We start from the raw sequence: 21,631 nt of genomic DNA on the forward strand, positions 1-21,631 counted from the left end.
TGCCACCATGAGACAGGGCTATCTCTACTCATGAAGAAATGAAAGATCTCTAGCTCCTGTGTCTGTGCGAAGGCCCACCTTTTGCGGCGAGTAAGTCTCCTCATCTCTCTCCTCGACTCCTGCTCTGTGATGGCTCCCAAGGCTCTCTGTATGCGGAGCCGTGAGTATAGGGCTCTGCACTCGTCATCATACCATCTGTTTTGGGGCATAGTCCCAGGTCTCGCAGGCTCTCCTGAGTGTACACGATGTGGGAAGCTCTGTAATGCAGCCGTGTGTGTAGCAGTGATGCGAGCTAGGCTGTAATGGTATCCATAGATGCCAGGGGATCCATGAGTAGGAGCCCATCCTCTACTCTGCCAGTGTGTGTATATGTCTGCCATGTCATGTGTGAAGTAGATGGTAGTGTGTCGCGTCGGTATGTGGGGGGCTGGTGATACTGGTGATCCGGCTAGTGAAAATGCCAAGTATGTATGATCTGCCCCAATAGGATGAGGTGGAATGGAGAATGAGGTGACAAGCTGTGATGCCTCCAAAGACCCCATAATGTAGTCTACCACCGTGCCTCCGGTCCGTGTATGACCCCCATGTGGGAAGCATGTCAGCCCTCCTGATCCCGGCCACTGTAGCATCCCGTTATAAATAACGAGACGATGCCTGGCTCCCAACTCTAGTAAGTGGTCCCCATAATGTCCTCTGTGTCTGGTCCAGTGTCCTCTGATGCCCGACTAGCCCCTATCTCCTCTGGATCCACAGGGTGGAGGATCTCCATGTCATCATAGCTTTGCATTCTCCTAGTAGTAGAGCTCCATCCCCTGCACACCCAGATTCAGCTTTTTTATTCAGTACTTTTTCATTTTGTTGGGATGACAGAGGATACCCCATACAGGTACTCCGATTTGTCTCATAGGCCGAGTTCGGTCTTTTGGAAGACGTTAATAAAATCTTTCTTTCTTTCTTTCTTTCTCTGGGCTCTGATGTGTCTCTGTCAGAAGTATGATGTCTCTCCCCACCATAACATGCTCCAGTCGTCCAGGCTGCACCCATAGTGAACCATTACAGTTCCATACTGCTATGTGTATCTCTGTCAGTGGCCTGGTCTGTGTCCCATAGGCCCCAAACCGCTAATCCATGGGCCGGCCATCAATGATGACCCGACCATCTCGATAGAAGGCCTTCTTGCCTTCTCTCCTCGCGTGTAAGACTCGTGGCATGCAAGTTCTCCTATGCTCAAGCTGCATCCTCGTGAGATCATCATCCAAGAAAATAGGAGCTCCCTCTAAACCCCGTAGTATGACCCTCTTCCTCATGAAGGTGACCCTCTCCGTCTCTCCTGCAAACTGTAGGATGAGGGCTCGCTTGCGTGTTGAGTCTTTCCCGGCTCTCCATGCTTTGGTGAAGGGGAGAGGGTGCTCTTCCTTGTAGCCGAGCTTCATGCATAGAAGCTGTCCATCTTTCTCGGGAGTGGAGTCGGGTGTCTCGGCTATACCTGTGACTCGAATGTTGAGGCGGCGAGCATGCCTCATCTTCTCCTCCTCAATGGTGGTGTGAATGATTTGGTTTTCTTCCCTTTGAGTCTCCTCCCTCACTTCTTTACGGATGTTCTTCTTCACCACCTCGACCCATCCTGACTGCTTGGCTTCGAGCTTTCCCTCCATGTCCTTTGTGATCTCCTTGGAGATCTCTTCTTTGATGGCCGTGAGAGTGTTGTCATTGATCTCCCCTTCTTCCTTCTCAGCATTCTTGATGGCTACCATTTCCACTTTCAATGCACTCACCTCCTCCTTGAGTGCCATGTTCTCTTGTTCGAGGTTTGTGACCCGTGCTTCGAGAGCTATGATGTGCCTGTGTAGTTTGTTTTCCACCTCATTGAGGTTGGAATCGGATGTCTTCTTGTTCTCCTTGATTAGTGCCTTCATTGCCATCTCGAGGGCCTCGAGTTTCTCTTGGAGACTCGGGGCCATTCCTCCAAATCACTCTGCAGTCCTTCCCACAGGCAGGGAGGAGAGAGAGAGAGAGAGTTATGTTGCTGCCTTGGGGGCCTGAGCAGGGGTGGGTGGGGAAAGGGGGCCAGACCTAAGGCGAACTGGGCAGAGAGGCGAAATGGCGAACTGGCGGACCAGACCTAAGGCGAACTGGTGGTGGGCAGAGAGGCGAAATGGCGAAAGGGGGCCAGACCTAAGGCGAACTGGCGGGCAGAGGCGAACTGGGCAGAGAGGCGAAATGGCGAACTGGCGGGCAGAGAGACGAAATGGCGAACTGGCGGGCAGAGGCGAACTGGGCAGAGAGGCGAACTGGGCACAGAGAGACAAAGAGAGAGAAAGAAAGACAGAAAGAAAGATTTTATTAACGTCTTCCAAAAGACCGAACTCGGCCTATGAGACAAATCGGAGTACTTGTATGGGGTATCCTCTGTCATCCCAACAAAATGAAAAAGACCGAACTCGGCCTATGAGACAAATCGGAGTACTTGTATGGGGTATCCTCTGTCATCCCAACAAAATGAAAAAGTACTGAATAAAAAAGCTGAATCTGGGTGTGCAGGGGATGGAGCTCTACTACTAGGAGAATGCAAAGCTATATGCATGGAGTATACAATCATGATATGCAACCTAGCTAGCTCCATCCTGTACCATACTGGGGGTATAAAATGGTATACATCAGGGAAGGGGGTGTCCACAGCTCCCTGAAGAACATGCCTGGGTGTGCTCTGAAGCGAGCCAGTCGCTCCGCACCCTCTTTGTGAAACTGAGCTCTGATCTCTGTCATCTCTCTCTGGTATAGGCGTGAGACAGATACAGAGGAGGTATATGATGGGTGGAAGCCGATGGAGGCCCCTAGTGGCGATGATCTCATGCATGATTAGGAGTAAACCATGAGTGCCACATGAGATTGTGCGGGCAGAGATAAGGGTTGCACCGATAGTGACAGAGGCTCTATTCCAGACAGTGACATACTCGCATAGGCTATAGGAGCTTCCACTTGATATTACCCCCGACTAGCCCTCGAGTCCTCCAGACAATTGACACTAGGCACTTGGTTTGGCATGCACGGTATGCAGATGGAGGCACTCCCCCCCTTCCAGTACAGCATAGAGGCCCCGTCATTTGCTCTCAGCCGCACAGAGTGGAACAGGGTTATCAAGAAGGACATTGTCAGACTTGATACTCAGAGGACATGGAGTTCACCTACTCATTCACTGGGGACAAAGATGGCCTTCTACGGAGATCACCTCCTATGCCTAACAGAGGATGGGTTCATCATCCGTCCACGCTACATGGACATACACCTATCCTTTGGGGTGAGATGTGCGATCGGCCAGATCCACACCTCGTCCCACCAGCTGAGTGGAGACTGCCAGATATGGGCCTAGAGCGGCCGCACCAGAGGACAGGATATGCCAGCTCCGTCACACAGAGCCCGAGACAGAGGACCATTACATATGCCGATGCCCCGTGTACTATGAGATTCAGGGGAGGTTCCACTGCCTCTTCCAAGCTGGGTTCGGACCACTTTCCAGGATCATGGACTTCCCGGATCAGAGATGCCTGGGACTTTTTCTTCTAGAGCTCCGTAGAGACAGGGAGTCCTTAGTGAGATCCAGATCAGCTATACTTGCTCGAGGACCAACACAGAGAGCTCTCACTGACTTCTTCCATACCAGCACTCCGAGGGCCGATCCACCCATCATACCCAGACCATAGGCTACTGTAGGAGCTCGTCCGAGAGGTGTGACACTCGACAAAGCCATTGAGTTATGCAGAGCTAGACGCCCCAGACCCCATGGCCCTCGCCCACGGCGACGCCACCACAGGAAGATCCGGGCCATCATCTCCCATCATCGCAGGACGACCTTGCGCCAGCTCAGTTTTACCACCTTGAGCACCATGTTTTGTCTTCGCTTGTGTTGGAGTACGGGACTATTGAAGGTTATGCAAGAATGATTGTATTATGATAATACTTCCACCATGTACAATGCTTTTATAGGCACCAAGGCCTTATCTTTTGACCCTAAACAAGAGGGTGTTCACACCATGTTCACGCCACTAACGACACTTGACCACACTCCAGATTAACTCCAAAATATCCAACACAATGAGTGGGCATTTTGATTGGCACCCATATAATGCTGTTCACGTATAGGAAATTCTTGAGATCCTGCATAATGCCAAACACTTATCAGCATACAGACACTCACACGGTCTTGCAGGTGCGGTAGTTCTGAGCATCCCCGGGCTCTCTAGGACTGACCCATGGCAATGCAGGCACCACAAAAAAACAAATCACTTTTCTTTTTGTGAAACCACTACTTTATCTTACAGTGGAGAACCCTCAAAGCAAGAGCCTCTCATTAAAGTTCATCTAAAAACAGTGGAAAAACACTTCGTAGTTGTGCTAATCAATCTGTTGTAGCTCAAAACTATCATGCAATGACTGACGTAATGATCGACGGAAGTAAATATACTTGTCGATCCCAGGTTGTGCAAACACCTCATAATTACGATCTAGCTAGATTGTCCATAAATCCCAATATCTCACATAACCAAAGAAAAAAGCGTATTCCTGCAATCTGGAAGGATATCTTCCAAAAATCCAAAACATTTTCCCACATGTCACGCCAAGAAATCTTATTTGCATATCCAAAGATAGATAATTCAAAAACTCCATTGTGTGTAGTGCAAGCCCATAGCAAATGATAAGAACTCTCCATTCGATGATGGCACCGCAAACAATTTGGAGCCACAATTTTCTGCTTTGCCCAATACTCTCCTACCATGAGCGTTCCCAGCACCTCCATAGAAAAACCTTCTGTTTTAAAGGCAATTTGCTTTGCCATATCTTCCCCAAATTACCTTTCCACAAGCCTAAGGATTTATTCATATTCCACACATGATCCACGTGTCCCTTTATCCATAGCTCTAGAAGCAATAATCTATATGCCCCTGTCGCTGTCAATCCATAAAGAGAAAACTGTGTAATATAACCTGGTGGGGTTGTTTTAGCAGTCAATCATCCTGTTTTTGCCCAACCGATATGTAGGACATATCCCCATGTCCTGGTAGCTGAGCAACAACAAGTCTCCATACATAGCGGAAATGGGCACCCAATTGCCATCATCGTCGCGCTTGTGGAAACGACAATGGTCTGCCTTCAATCAATATGACATCTCTGACCGTGCAAATTCCTGTTTGTGCTAAAAAATAAGCTTTTCTTGCCTTTGTCACCACAGCCAATGGCGTATCAAATGCTTTGCTCCAATGCACATTTTCATCTACCAGTGTGTTTCAAGGAGGCATTGGCCTGGGTACCCAATGTGAATGTACAAGCACAGACTTCTAGTCTTGGAGAAATCTGAAAGAGTAGGGTCAGTCTAGGATTTTTCCTTGTACCTGACCTACAAGATATCCTAGTAGGAAAGATTCCAATGCCCAAATGAAACAACCTTGTAACACGTACGCATTGCAGCAAGCATCTGTGCCCATGGTTGTCCTTGTTCTACAAAAGTTATTACTATGGCACTTTTCCGAGTGAGTACATAATAATGCAAATTCAAGATTTTTTTTTTTTTCATGAGGTCTTATTCGATTCCTAATCGCACACGGGAATTTCAAACGGCTACACACACACCATACTAACCACACACACACCCAAGTACCACAAGGGGGTACCACCCTTTCCAAATATTGGCCACTTTATAGGAGGTAGTGGACAAGCCGCGGGACAAACCCCACAAGTTAGTCACTTGGCCGATTGGGGTGAACACCCTGCACAACTTTGGTAGAACTGGGCATCGTAAGTCAAGTCACAATCTTTGATGTCCATGGCAACCATCATCCCTGATCTAAAGCATGAGCTTGACATGCATTTAAGGTCTGCAAACATGCTCCATTCTCAATAAGCTCAAAGCCTAGCTAGTTTTCCATAACAGCTCCATTGCTAATGATATGAATGTGTCAATCGATTTTTTGTCCCAAATCAACAACGGCAAGAAGAACTATATGCAAAGGCCATGTAGACAAGTGCCAGTAATCAACCTTTTAACCTTTGTGAGCACCCATGTAACTTCTTTGAAAGATATGTTCCAACCCAACCCAAAGGGTATCCCAAACACCTAGTAATTTGGCTTGGGGGTAGTATATCTCTTGGCCAAAGTATGCTATGCCAATCCGTCTGCTTAAATGGTAGCAACTTTGGCTTTCTCAAGTTGATTTGCAGCCCCACTACTATCCCAAAAAATTGCAAAACATCTATAATCATTGTCAAATCCCTTGGAGTATCTGCCAGGAAGAAAAAAGAATCATCAGCATATGCTTGTGCAACCATTGATGACCCATCTAGCTACACCAGTCCATCTAATTTTCCTTCCTGAGTAAGAATATCCATATGCATCTACAAAAACAAATCACACAACTAGCAGATCATCTAAACATGCGTGCAAACATGAGTTGTGCATATGCATGCATACACTAGAAATCTCCGGTTCCCAATACTTGTATTGGTCCACAGGGTTCTAGTCACACTAGGGTACCCCAGAAGTATGTTCCTAGTCACACTAGTAAGACATAGTTGCCAGTCACATTGACCTCTTATCTAATCACACTAGGTAGAGAGTGTATGCTAGTCACAAGCGAGTTCCAATCACGCTGGAAATGGGGAGTACTGGTCACATTCACAGAGCCTGGCTCTCATCACACTAGAATAAAGTACCAATCACACTAGCCAAAAATAGACATAATGGCTACTCACACTAGCTTTAAATTATGCCCAAAATGATAGATTTTGGGTGCTAATGACACACTCACATCACTGCTGATAAGCACAATTACAGAGAGAACTAGTGACATCTCCCCCCTCTTCTAAACAATTGGCCTCAACTGAAGAGCTTTGAGATAGCTTTCCAAAAGCAGTGGGTAATCTCAAAGAGTTTACTCAGAGTTTGAGATAGTTGTCTAAAAGCATGATTAGGGAGACAAATGGTGACATCTCCCCCCTCTTCTAAACAATTAGCCTCAACTGAAAAGCTTTGAGATAGCTGTCCAAAAGCTGTGGGTACTCTCAAAGAGTTTGCTCATCCAACCATTTTGCATCAATGGCAAGATGGTTGCAGAACTTGACCATATCCCTCTTTTGTAGGCAGCCTTAAGACAGCCTCTTTTCTTTATGGAATACAACCTGCTCTTGCTGCAATATCTCTTCCACCTCTAGTGAAACCTTGATAATCTACATGGTGGGTTCAGGCCCCACATATATACATAGGAGGCTAACATGAAAGGCATATGGATCTTCCAATGATATAGCAATGCAAGCATGTACGGCACTTCATTGATCTTCTTGATCACTTTACATGTCAGCAAGCTTAGGAGTACTCCCCTCTTTGCCAGGCCTCTTGAGCCTTGCTTCATCAAATTTCAGCAAGACGACTCCACCCACTTCAAGATTCATTTGCCTATTTCTTTGGCACATAAGCACTGTCCATTGTAAAACAACTGCTGTAATACATTACCTTTGAAATGGTCATCAGGGAATACTGGCACATCCAAGTAGACCAAACCTCTCCGATATAACCCACGAACAACGTCTGGGTCAAGTAAACCAAAAATGTTGACTTCCTCCTTGCAAATCTTGTCGATCACAACGATCTCATCCTCGGAAAGCTTCTGTTAAAACAATGTGGAAACAACAAATTGCTCAAGAAACATTCTTCCAAACCTCCACATTTCGAAGCTGAAACTTTCTAAAGCTAGTTATCAAGAAGGAACTTAGTTTTAAGCGCACAATCTTTTTTACAAGCTAGTTATCAAGAAGGAACTTAGTTTTAAGTACACAATCTTTTTTAAACGACACACAATCAATCTCAATTCTTACCCGAAACTCCTCCAAAGACAGATTGACGACACAAATAGTCCACCAACTCTCTATAGTAAAATCAACCGGCTGCATGGGCATCATTTCCTTTATAATTGACTTGTTCAGCTTCCACATTAGCCTCTATAGAAGTCAAGGAGTCCACAAAAACCCTTTCATTAGAGAAAAACAAACAGTCTACTCAAAGTAGCTTGGACTTAATTCCCAATGGCACAATACGCAAACTTATAGTGACATGACCCCACCATGAAATAAGTGGTGCATTCAGTAGAAGAAACTTGTCATGGGATTGTGGTCGTCCACAATGAACCATGCTTTTAAAATCATTTTTTTGCAGTAAAGAAAGAATATAAAGGTCGACAAGGGATAGAAAAAGTACAGCTACAGGCAGGGGTTGGGAGAGACCCTCCTGCAATTTCATACCTTTGCTCTGCATTTATTCATTATATCAAGAAACTCATTTCTCCCAATACCAGTCAAGCGTAAAGCATCCGCAGCAGTAAAATTTGGGATAGTATCATAAGGCCTTTCTGCAGCAAGACATCCAACTTGTCGGACAAACTCTTCTTAGGTCTTAAGTCACACCAGATTTTGATGCATCTTTTTTCTAACTCAATACTACATGCGGCTATTTCATAATTCCTAATCACTTGTTTGTAGGATGAAATGTTCATAACATTCTCAGTTTGCCTTGGAAGCCCCAGAATGTTAATAACATTCACAGTTTGACTTTGATGTAAACAAAAACAAAGAACAGAAAGTTGCAGGTATGCTCTGGGCACTAAATGTCTGTTTCAATGAGCAAGTGGTATCCATTAACAGCTGGAGGAACCATAAAATATGCATGAACACCTGTAGGAACCATAAATGGACTATATTAACTAAGACGTCAGAACCTCACTAGGCCCCCAAAGAAAGAAATGCAAATATTTCGTATAAGTTTATTGAACGTAACAGCATGCTATGATTAGAATGAAAAAAGTGAAACTACCCATCAATGACTAATCACGGTGCTTCCAAGGAGCATCAAACATCCTTTTTTCTAACTTAGAAAGAAGGTATATCTTTTTTTCAGCATCAAGGAGAGGTTTGTTGGCACTACAAACCACCACTATGAGCATTTCCTTCCCCCATCATGTGTTAAACCTTTAGAGCTCTGTTATGTACCTAGTACTCCAATAGGGTTAATGGAGCCTTGGGATTAGAGGGAGCAGGCTGATACAGGAGCTCGGCAAGGCTCTCCCGAGCAAGCAGGGTGGTGGTGGCGAACCAAGTACTTCTTGCCACCATGTGGTACATCACTTCGTGCTTGGCCTTCAAATGCCTTGCGGAAATCCACAAAGCAACAATAGAGCCGAGAAAGAAAGAAAGAAAGAAAGATATATTAACGTCTACGAGAGGCCAAAGTCGGCCTATGAGACAAAAAAATAATACAACTGTGTTCTTCCGGTCATCGGAAGAAAGAGAGAGAGAGAGAGAGAGAGAGAGAGAGAGAGAGAGAGAGATATTAACGTCTACGAGAGGCCAAAGTCGGCCTATGAGACAAAAAATAATACAACTGTGTTCTTCCGGTCATCGGAAGAAAAGAAAGAAAAGAAAAAGTGTGCATGTGTCTGGATACAACTGTGAATCATCATGGATCGGTGGAGCCCATATACAAACAATATAAGGGGGGGTGGGGAGTGCTAAGGCAAGATGCATCTCTATATGCTGAAGGGGTAGTACAAGCATGCTATGCAGATCTATGTCTAACTCCATCCAGTGCCATAAGAGGGATATAAGATATCATACATCGCCGATGCTGAGGCTGTGAATGGCGTGAGCATGTACCCTGAGTCTGAATGAAAGCGAGCTAGCCTCTCCTATGTCTCCATCTGGTGTCTCATTCGGATAGCTGCTCTCTCTCGGTGACGGAGTCGGGGTGCTCTATGTCCAGTCTGTCTAGGTAACTGGCTCTCAATTCCTCTGCTCTCTGTGCGGTCACCCCACGTGGTACATCAGCTGGCACTGGCATAGCTCTCTGGAAGAAATTTGTGAGCTGGGACTGTCTCCCACCCCTAGTGGGAGCGGGTGTCTGGAGGAGTCTCTCTCGAGAACTATGAAGCTCTAGTAGTAGTCTACCAAGCTGTCGCTGGTCCGAGGCCTCCATCAACTGATGTAGTGAAGAGTGCTCCTCAAACAATCCTGCATATCTATCTCTGACCCCCTGGTGCGCTCTACATCTACATGCAAAGTGATCCTCAGTCTCCACCTCCTCGCGGCACAATCTGCATATCCGCTCAGCTCTGGGAACCCGTGCCGCTCTCCCAGCCTCTATCTCTAGCTGATGTGATGAGACTCGTAGCTGGCCAATAGCAACGCGAGAGCTGTGTGGCATGTATACATCCATGTACCGTGGTCGATGTATAAACCCATCCCCTGAGATGCTCGTAAAGTGGTCTCTGTAATACAGCATCTTCGGTGGTAGTGGGCTCTCTGGCGCTGTCCATGTCTCCTGTATGTAGTGCTACCATATGTCCCGTCTCATCACTCTGTTCCTCTCATTGAGAGAGAGGTAACCCCGTGGAGCAGACTGATCATACTGAAAAGGTGGCAACCGCTCAATGTCTATCCCATGATGTGAGAAGCACTGTAGCATCTGTGCATACCAAGATCCAGTGTGTCCAGCCTCGGCCATCTGTCTGGATGCCTCAAAAGCTCGGCGGGATAATCTCTCCGTGGGCATCTCCCTCATCCTGTATATAAAGGAGATCGTCTGGAACAATGCCTCCACTGCCATAGGTGGTGCAGCAAACTCAGCCCGAACAATGTCGTGCGGGATGGATGGTTTGCTACGTATCATCCTCGAGAGCATCAAGATCTGTGGTCTCTCCAGCTGTACCCATGTGGAGGCTGCAAGCCCTGGTGCCCAAACCGCTGCTGCATACATCAAGGCTGGTGTCACTAATGTATCAAAGGGACACCCTTTCGTGCGGGGTTCCTGAAAATGTGCCTGATGACACTGACGCTCAAGGCCAGCAAGAGCTGCATACCCCCAGGTCACTCTGTCTCGGACTGCCTGAGCCATGGAGAAGCGTCCAGCTGAGCTAGCAAATGAAATGCCAAGGTAAACATAAGAGCTCACCACCTCGACCCGCCCTCCTGCTAATGTGAGAGTAGTTTGGCTCCTAACTGCGGGTGAGGTGTGGAAGATCATAACCTTGGTTTTCCCAAGGTTCACTGTGAGCCCCTGCTGTGCCCAGAAGTCATCAAGAGCCACAAGGTGTCTTTGAAGCCCAACCTGCGTGTCGGATACCAAGATGATGTCATCAGCATAAAGCATAACATGGACAGTAATACCTGATAGCTCAACCCCAGAGCCTCCTCCCTGTGTGATGTAATCGACCACCTCATCAATATAGAGCCCAAAGAGCGTGGGGGAGAGCGGGCACCCCTGCTTCACACCAATGGTGCTAGCAACTGTGTCGGACAAGCCTCCTGGGCATCGGACTCTCCCAAAGACCTGCTCATATAGCCTGTATATGCCCCACATCATGTCTGAAGGTATGCCTAGTGTCTGTAGTCGCCGAAAGAGGCGCTCTCTGGGCACAGTATCAAATGCCTTGCGGAAATCCACAAAGCAACAATAGAGCCGTTGCCTCCGTGCCTTGGCCTGATCAATCAGGCACCTCAATGTAAAAATGTGGTCCATGGTCGCGAAGGCTCGACGGAAGCCTGCCTGGCCTGCTGCTCTCAATCCCCCAACCTCTGCATGAGTGCTCAGCTCTGCCTCCAAAACTGCCCCGTATAGTTTGGCCAATATATGGCCAATCATGATGGTCCTGTAGTTCCCGGGGTCTAGTACATCTCCCGCTTTATGGATCGGCACAATAGTGTGCATCGTCCACTCAGCCGGAAACCCATCTGACAGAGCTCTGTTGAAGAGATGAGCAAGAAATGGTGCCAATGTATCAATAGCATACATGAGATGCTCTCCCTGTAATCCTGTATGATCTGTCGCCCGTCCATGTTGGAGTCGGCATATGGCCCTCCTAACCATAGGTGGGGTGAAGAAGGTGGAGATTGTGGAGCATGGCTCTGTGGGCTGTGGTATAGGGGGCTGTGCAGGCACATCATAAAGTCTCTCTGCATATGTCTGCCAAGTCTGAGGATCAGCAATAGGTGTGGGAGGACAGGGCTCTCTGAGTCTCCTCCAAGCAGCAGCAGCATCTCTGCTCATGAGCATGTGATATGTGTCCCAGTACTGAGCCTCCTCATAAGCTCGCCGCTTACGGCGGGTGAGAGTATGCATCCTCCTGCCTGCCTGCCTCTGGGTGATCTCCCCGCGAGCCCTCTGCACTCGGATACTGCGGTAAAGGTTTCTGCACTCATCATCATACCATCGGTTCTGGGGCATGCTCCCAGATGTAGGGGGCCGTCCTGTCTGTATGTGGTATGGGAAACTCCTCGCGGCTGCGGAGTGCAGTACATGTGAGAGCTGGGAGGTGAGCATGGCCATGGGTGCCGATGGATCTAAGGCAAATAGCTGATCATGAACATGATAGTCGTACACCTCGGCTAGGTCCTGAGTGAAGTGAAAGATAGTGCGTGGTGGCTGTATGATGGGTGGGTGGGTCTCCAGTAAGCTCCTGAAAGTGAGGGATAGGTATGTATGATCCGCCCCAATGGGGCATGGTGGTACCGTGAAGTGAGACACCATATCTGCTGCCTCCCGGTATCCCATCACATAATCCACTATACTACTGCCGCCTCCCACTGGAAAGCAAGTCAACCCACCTGAATCTGGCCACTAAGTCATCCCGTTATAAATAACGAGATGGTGTCGGGCCCCAAGCTCCAGCAAATGTTGCCCATATCCAGTGCTGTCAGCTCCTCCATCAGCGGAGATCCGAGTGGTCCCTGTATCCTCTGTGGCTAGCGGCTCTAGTCTCAAGGGATCCTCAAGAGAGAGAGAGTAGCCATCATTAGGGCAGCCTTAACGGTGGTAGAGGCCCTCCTTTAATGAAGAGAGAGGGCTCCTATTTATAGACTTGGGGCTCCCATGACTGGAAAAGGAAAGAGAAGGCTATGATGACAAGTGGAGAGCCACACAAAAGCTGAAGTGACGAGTGTGAGGCCACTTGCCTCACTTTGGTCCACTTTCTTGCCACATGTCCCAATCTAAGAGATGGGTCCTTCCATAAACGTTTTTGCTAAAAATATCCCAACTGGTAGCCCATTTGTCATAGGTACTTTGGCAACTCTTGGTATTTGCTCAATTCCATACGTAATGACGCGAACAGAATTTCCATCGGAGTCAGGCCAAAAATAGTAACTCTCCTAAATTTTAGGGGTGTGATTCTTTGTATTGTAGGATAATCCCCCATTCCCAAAGCTTGTACTTTCCAAATATTTAGACATCCTGGAGTCCACTAGACCTGTCATGTGCACAGAGTGTATCTATCGTGTGCTTCACGCACACAAGACTAGCTTCGAGGCTTGGTGGAGCTAGGCAAGCTGATTGGTCAGGAGCCTAGATCTAGTGCAGACGTGCACCTGCTTCATGTACCCAAGGCTGGCAGCAGTCTCGAGGCCCGCGAGGGTAGCTCCTTGGCGATATGGGACGCCATGGGGTAGAGATTGGTCGGTACGTCTTGCTAGTTAGCTCAACTCGTGGCTCGGTGGGGACAGCCAAGACTTGTGGGTTTTGCCCACAGCTGTCAAGGTTGGGTGGTGAGTTAGGCCTACACCCCCTTCACGTTATTTGGCTTTGTTTTACAAGTTTCGAGTCGTGTTTCAGGAGCGTTCTTCGAGGAGATCCGTGGGGATTTGACAAGACCCCTTTCACACTAGGAAATGTCCAGGTTGGTGACACTGAAGGTGGAGGTTGATCACCTTGGCGAGGATTTTGTAGGTTGTTACGAGGAGGGAGGGTCATGGGGTGCCATTGCTGCAGCTTCAGCCTGTCTCCTTCCTCCTTGGGGATCATGGGAATAAGGCCCTCTGCCACCAAACACTCCAGGAGGGTGCCTATCTACATGACCTCGTTGAAAGCCGCCCATAGGCGAGCCTTCAAGAGATCCCAATGCTGCTAAAGGTAGGAAACTGGAAGCCCATCCTCTCTGTCACCATTTGGTGCCTTCACGAGTCCTAATCAGTGTTTCACACACCGATTGGAGCCAAGGTGTGAACCGGGATTTTTCACAACAAATAGCTAGAGCATTAACTGGCAAAGTTTGGCATGAAAGATGGCTATGCAACATGAGCACCATGGGATTTTTATCAATAAAGTGACTTATAATATTTATATGTGTTCACACGTCATTAATGAAGGGCTGGACATATTATTATTTTGGGCATGTATATATGGACAGAAAGAGGCGCCTAGGGAAAACTTGGTCTACAAGCTAGGAAAAGCACAAAAGTTGATATTTTGGGCTAAAACTTGGGCATCAAGCCAAGAAAAGTATAACGTCGATATTTTTGGGCAAGTTTACCTATTTTGGGCAAAAAGGGAAAAGTATTTCAAATATAGTTGGTCGACTTCATTAAAAGGGGTGGAGCTTCTCCTTTTAGGCAGGTGCATTTATCCTCAGCCTATTGGAGTTCCTCTCTCTTCTCTGCCGGCCGATTGCAACCTTCTGTGAAGAGAAGAGAGGGATCTTTGCTGCTTTACGGCCAACGCATCAAGAGAGATGAAAGCTACTGCCTGTTGTACGGCCAACGCAATAGAGAAGGGAGAGAAACTCCAATAGGCTCTCTTCAATAAACTTTGGGTTTGCTTCAACAACATTATCACACTAATGAGCAGAAGCAGCACAATGCAGCTCGAGTCATTCACACAAGATATGGTGGATAGTTGGGGAGAGACAAACATCACTCATGGTAGGTTTATGAAAGATTTACTTTTGGAGTTTTAAGTCTTTGATGTTAAAAGGTTGTAATATGTATGATTGTTATTTCTCATGATAGTTGGTCTTTTGTAGTATATACTATATATGCATGGCACATATTTTATGAACAAATATGGCTCCTTGGACATGTGAAGCACTCAAGGAATGGAGAATTCCCACTATCGAGCAAGAGGTGTCTACTTCAAAAACTCTCATGATGTTCAATTGGTTACCTTTGAAAGATTATAAACATGGAGAGGACACAGGCATCCAAGCTTGCCAAGGCTATCTCCCCTCCTCTATTGCACACAAGTCTTCTTTCTTATGTTGGCTAGGGCGACAATGGCTAATTTTCATTTTTGGAAAGTGTCCACGCAATAGTTATCTTTTCCTAAGGTTTCTAACCATATATCATTGATTTATTTTGTTTTCGTGGGGTGGGGTGGACATATCTATTGGGCATTTTCTTTGGGCACAAAAAAACCTATCATAGTTTGCCTAACCCCCATGGTTAGAGCATTCATTCTCAACCATATGCTGTTGGCTTACTAAAACAATCCTCAAAGAAAAGTACATCCAAATCCCAACAAGTATCTACTGCATCAGCTGGAACATCTGCAGTAGCAAGCAAGCTTGTATCCAACATCCCTTAATCTTTCTGAATTGCCTTGTTATGGGCAGATATGGGGCTGTTTCTGGGACTGTTTTGGAGGAATCGGGGACAATTTTGAGAGCTTTTTTGGGGCTGATTTGAGGCTTTGTTTTGGTGCGGAGTTCGAAGCTGATTTGGCTCTGTACCGGCTGTTTTATGGACTGTTTATGAGCTGATTCATGGGACTGTTTTGAGACAGTTTCCGGATGGCTTTTGGTGCTGTGTTTTATCTTGGCATTAGATAGATATCTAGGCAAGAGATTTGCTGATGCTTTGTGGAAAATCTGGTGTTGTATGCACCCACACCTTGGTTTATTGTAAAAGCTTCTCTCGCAATAAAGAAATTCCTATGGGGGGCCGGCCGTTTCGGCTCAATGCGGTGTTTTTATATTGTATATTGTTCTTCTGTTGTGTTTCCATGCTCTGTGTCTGGTGCTGGTCTTTTGTTTTGGGTCCCCTATTTTAGCTACTCTCTCCAACTTCCTGCGCGGAAGAGCCTAGAGGGACTTCGTGAGTTCGTCGGCTAAGAGGGGGGAGTCCAAAGAACACTAGAGGTCCTAGTTAAGAAATTGCTGCAGATGCTGCAATGTTCGAGAGCAGGTGCAGCCAAGCACAAGAACCCGCACACATACAAGTACAGTCGTGAGAGAGTACAAGGAAAGACAGAAAGTGCAATGGATTGGATAAAGTACCAAATACAAATACACTATAAGTAGTATAAGCGAAATAAGGGCAGATTCATATGCATAAGAGCTCGGGGGAAAAAACCGATCTTGTGGAGGGTAAAAAGTGCGGTGGCTGGTCCTACTGGTATTCAGTCATCACTAACCTTGCATCTGGCAACAAAACCCCCCTGGAGTGATGAAGTGAACATGTATAGGGATGGCTGATCAATCCCCAAAAGACAACAAGCCCAAAGCTTTGCAGTAAGCTTCGAACTTATCATGTGGAAGTGCCTTCGTGAACAAATCTGCCAAGCTATCATGTGTGTTGTACCAGCTGAATGGAGAGCTAAACCTGTTGTACCAGCTCTATTGCATGAAGACCCGTGGTTTTTGGGGAAGAATCAGTACCCACGTGGAGGTATATGGATTATATTGTTGGCTCAGCATTTCTACAGCCTCTGTTCCGGCTTGGTTGCCTCGTGTTGGGTTGTGTTATGGCATTTGTATATGGATAATCCGGCATCTCCTGTGGGGAGAGTAAGGCCCTCAAAGCTTGTACATGATATTATTCTCCTTGGGTAATAAAATACTCGGGGGGGGGGGGAGGGGGAGGGGGGGGGGGAGGAGAGTTGGCCCATTCCGGCCTCTATGCAATGTCACATGTGCAAGCTCCATTTTCAGCATTTGTGGATGTTTTGTCCAGCTTTTATGTTTTATGCAAAGTGATGATGGATATGTGTTAAGGCTGTGGCCATGTTTAAATGTTTTAGTATGCATTGATGGTATCAACAAGTGTGTCAAAGGCCCTAGTCCCTCGGGCACCACGAGTTACATTGGTAAATTGTCTTTTTTTCAGAAAGGAGACTTCTATTAAGTATAAAAAATTTTACAAAATGGAGATTTCACACCAAGCAAGGTGGAGATCTCAACCAACCAGGAGCCCTGTGCTGCCAATAGGGTCCCGAATGAGAGGATGTGAAAAAGATACCAATGTCCCACTCTCTCATAATCTGGGCGCGCTTCCTCTCTGTAGCCCTCGAAGATCCCTGGATTCTGGCCCAGGTAGCCATAATGGTGTGAATAATATCACTCCAAATCCTGCAAAGACACTGAGAAACAAGAACGGGAGTACCCTCAATGGCCTCAGTGCATCTTAGCCTTCCAGATATTCCAAGCTGAGATGCTAGCAATAATCTCCCAAGAACTGTCTAACCTCTGTGCCGGAGGGACAAAGTGTGAAAGTGGCAAATCCTGAAGACAACACTGCCGAGCAACTCCTTGCCTAACCATAATGGCCAAGCTCCTGTCAGTCCCCTTAAACCTCAGCTGAGGCCCAAACTATGTTAACCAAATGATAGAACCAAAAGAAATGATAGCATCCCTCTTAATCCTACCAAAGAGGTGTGCAATCGCAGACCAAACCCTCTGTGCTTCCCTGCATTCCCATAAACAATGGTAAACTGACTCCGAAAATCCTGCACATCTAGGGCATGCTAGGCAAGCACCAGTAACAGACCTCCATTGATTGGTGGCCAAACCACCATAAAGGGAAACCCAGATAAAGGAGGAAATCTGTGGCTTCCTATAAGAGTGCCACAATCTCCGCCAAAATGCCCTCTGAATATCAATCGAAATGCCGTAAGACTCCAATGGGGTCTAAGAGTAGAAACACTCTAAATGTGTCCCAAGATAAGATGTCTTGCATTCCGCACCGTATAACTGAAAAAAGGCATGCTTTTCAAAGGATTACAAGCATCCTTCCACTCCCACTCACCGGGGTCCCAAGGCAAATGTCTGATAGGGCAGCCACCATACAACCAAAGGCTAACACTCTCTATGATCATCCCTGCGGGGGGGGGGGGTCAACAAAGACGTGCTTCTCTAACCTGCCAACAACTCTGACTGGACGAATCTGGGGGCCCTCAATAAGGTCCTGCCCATCACATCTCTCTAGCTGCCATCCATCCTGTACAGAAAAAAAGACCGGTACATCATCCTCCCTAGGCAAGGAGATACCCATAACCTGAAGAACACCTGTCCCAGAGAAAACCCCAAACCAAGAATGATGACGACCTTCCAAAAAAGATCCAGTAATCCAGTGGTTGGGAATGGCTGCATCAATCTGTGCAATCCTTCGGCTAGAACCTCTCAAATGCTGCGTGATATCCAAAGGCTCTGAAACCTTTTCCAAGCCAGCACTGTGGGGCATAGGGTCTCCCAGACAGCCCAGAGAATACGCATAGCTGCCTCAAGAGGCCTACCATGCACATCTAAGATCAAATTATTCCACAGAATGGGCTGCCGGTTAGCTTCCTCCGTTGAATGCGAGGGGATGTGTACCAAATAACTCCTCATGCAGTCCCAGGCCCGTAGGAAGGACCTAACCAGGGGGGACAAAGGAGAGCGGTGAATTGCATCTGAAAACATAAAGCATGAGCTGAGAGTCCAATCACCTCCGCGAACAAGGACACACTTCGTGATCTGCTGCATGAGAAAGTCCTTCCACGGCTCAGTGCCTGGAAGAAAGCCCCTAACAACAAGCTTACAGAGCAAAGCCTTACATTGCACCTCGGGGTTAATGATATTCAATCCCCCTTCCTGCTTAGGCCTGATAATGGTTTCCCAAGCAACTCTGGCCCTGGTGTGTGCATTTCCATCAAGCCCTGACCAAAGAAAGTTCCGAATAAGGCGACGTAGCTGGCCGATGCAGCCCTTATGAAATATCCAACACGAAGCAATAAACCAAGACGTGGCTAGCAAAACTTGGTTAACCACCAAAGCTCTAGAGGCCAAGTCGAGCTTCCTCCTACTCCAGTGATGAAGTTTGCTTTTAATGCTTACGAGCACTAGAGCAAACTGTTGTGCAGGGGAGATGTCAACGCCCACCTGACAACCAAGGTATCTAGCAGAGCATCCTCTCTCAATCCAAGTAAAACCAACATCTGTACCCCAATCTACAAGAGGAGAATCACTGATCCAAAAACCAATTGATTTATGCCAATTGATAGTAGCTCCTGTTGCCAAACAAAAGGCCTCCAAGGCTGTCCGGAAAGCACATAAACAAGCATGTGAAGCCTCAAGGAACAATGCCGTATCATCTGCTAGCTGAGAGTCCAAAAACTCTTCCTCCGTGCATAAAGGCAGCCTAAGACCCACAACACCAGGGGCAGCCCGAAGAAACCTGCTCATAGCCTCAGCTACAATGAGGTACAGTAAAGGTGCGAGGGGACAGCCCTGCCTCACCGAATGGGAAATCTGAAAACGCTTGCTGCTCCCCCCCACAAGCTAAAACAATGCTATGAGCCTCCCTGTATAGGCACGACACCCCTCTGATCCAGTTTTGGGAAAACCCCATATGTGCCATAGTGCCCTCCAAAAAATCCCAATCCACTCTGTCATAAGCTTTTTCAAAATCAAGCAAAAGAATGGCAAGAGGCTGCTTGCTAGACTTTGCCCACTCGACAGCTTCCCAGAAAGAAAAGATGTTATCAAATATACTCCTTCCTTGGAGGAACCCATTCTATGTATCATGGATAGTCCTTTGGATAATCGGCTGCAACCTTATACTCAAGGCTTAAGGTAAGATCTTATATGCAGATCCAAGGAGAGTGATGGGCCTCCATTGTTTAATGTCAGTCTTGTCCCCACTCTTGTGGATAAGGAGAATCAGCCCCTCCGTAAGGTATGGCGGCATCATACCCGACAGCCACATTTCCTGAAGGGCAACAGTGATAGCATCTCCAATATGATCCCAAAAAAGAATAAAGAAGGCGGGAGAAAGACCATCATCCCTTGGGCATGAACCACTAGAAAGAGCATGTAGTGCGTGAAGGAATTCATCCTTCGAGAAAGGGGCATCCAGCGAAGAACACACAGCATCTGTAATGAGCTTGGGCATGCATTCCCAGACTTTCCGTGCCACATCTCTCGGAGGAGAGGGCACCTCTGCAGTCAACAAAGACCGATAAAAATCTGAAGCAATACCCCTTACCTTGTCAGGCTCAATCTGAACCTCACCCTGTGAATCCTACAAATACCTCATAGAATCCTTGCTATGGGAAGGCCTGTGAGCTGAAAAAAACTCTTTGTTGCATCTGCCACCCATCTGAGTCCAAAAAGCCTCGTTCCCATAAAACGCGAACTCAGCCCTCCTGTCCATGGCCAACTGCAGCTCTACTCTAGTTGTGGTCAAGAGGTCTGTAATCCAAGACGCATGTGGATGCTTTTCATGTTCCCTCTGAAGAGCACCAATCCTACACCTAATAGCTCTCTCCTTGTCTAAAGCCTCCTTCTTCTTGGACAAGGCAGCGCTATGATAATGATGGCTGGTCCTGTCAAGAGCCAGCGCAATATTGTGACGAGGATCAGGACCATCAAAAGATCTCCATCTCTCTCTGATCTCAAGGGAGATGTCAACATCTAGATAAAGAGAGTCAGGGATACGGACATGGGGAGAGGCCGAGCGAGCCCCACGCTTCCTGAGACACAAAACAATGGGGCAATGATCGGATTTGGTGGTGCCAGGCATAATAGCAATGGTGCCTCCTCTATGTCCAAGGACCAATCATCCACATAAAATCTGTCCAGACGTGCAAAGATGCTCTCAACCCCGCTCCTGCGCTTATGCCAAGAGAAAGATAAGGAATTTGAACTTCTCTGGAAGTCAACCTCTGTCCAGCAATCCCTGCCAAAGAAAGAGAGCGTGAACCTCTCCCATGAGGCTCGCTCCAAAGGGTGTAAACCCCTTCGCGTCCACCCTTCTTGTCAGAAGGTTGCTCAACCATATTGAAGTCTCCTCCCACTATCCAATGATTAACCTGGGGAATGACATTTGTAATGGTGTCCCAAAAGGCCACCCTTTCACCTCTCACGTTAGGTGCGTAGATATTCAAGATTCCCAATTTCTGACCCTCATGCATGATCAAGATCCACTGCGCTCTAGCAGGGATGATAACACCGTGCCCAATAACATGAGGCATAACAGATGCTGCCACTGAAATGCAAACACCCCCTCTAGTCCCAACAGCCGAGGACCAGAAGGTGTGGCCAAAAAGCATCTTACCAGTTTTGCCACACTGAGATCTATCCAATTTGTGTTCCTGCAACAAAAGTATATCCATAGACCCTCCTGTAACAGCAGGGTGAAGCTGGTCCTTCAGAAGGCGCTTCCTACCACAGGTGGGAAGCCCTCCAAGGCCGTGAACATTCCATGAGACGATTCTCATGGAAAAGAAAAGGATTTGACCCCCGATCTAAGAAGACAATGGGCAGCCTGAGGATGCCTCTCATAATGCTGGAGGACGAGATAATCCACGGGGCAAAGTCCACTGACATGCCCATGTCCAAGGCCCTGCACAGTACCTGCATATGTATGAGAAACCTGTGTGCCCTGCGGGGCATCAAGGGCAATGGCATCATGCTGAGAATCCTGCAATACATGATCCCCACTACGCTGAACATCCTGCATATCGCCCCCTCCAAGTAGAGAGGACTCAACAAAATCATCCTGATCTGATATATCATCTCCCTGATAGTTGCATGAGCTGATACATCCCTCTGCCCAGAAACATCATCTATCT

The 21,631-nt window shown here is 47.2% G+C and overlaps 1 protein-coding gene across 4 annotated transcripts in view; it reads right to left on the bottom strand.

Moving 5' to 3' along the window:
* The window catches only part of LOC147632248 (FAM91 carboxy-terminus protein), a 123,978-nt gene that overhangs the window by 38,453 nt on the left and 63,894 nt on the right, over window positions 1–21,631 (bottom strand). For 2 of the 4 annotated variants that reach the window (XM_086807055.1, XM_086807056.1), the window contains exons 5-7: window positions 8,287–8,393; window positions 7,864–7,986; window positions 7,502–7,655 (exon numbers count right to left, since the gene is read on the bottom strand). In XM_086807055.1, the coding sequence (XP_086663181.1) occupies window positions 7,502–7,655; window positions 7,864–7,986; window positions 8,287–8,393 (384 nt within the window). The remainder of the gene's footprint in view (window positions 1–7,501; window positions 7,656–7,863; window positions 7,987–8,286; window positions 8,394–21,631) is intronic. The other 2 variants (XM_086807057.1, XM_086807059.1) reach the window with 1 other exon arrangement.

Source organism: Cibotium barometz, chromosome 13 (genome assembly GCF_041138505.1).
Source record: "Cibotium barometz isolate CiBa-2024 chromosome 13, ASM4113850v1, whole genome shotgun sequence".
Taxonomy (NCBI): Eukaryota; Viridiplantae; Streptophyta; class Polypodiopsida; order Cyatheales; family Cibotiaceae; genus Cibotium; species Cibotium barometz.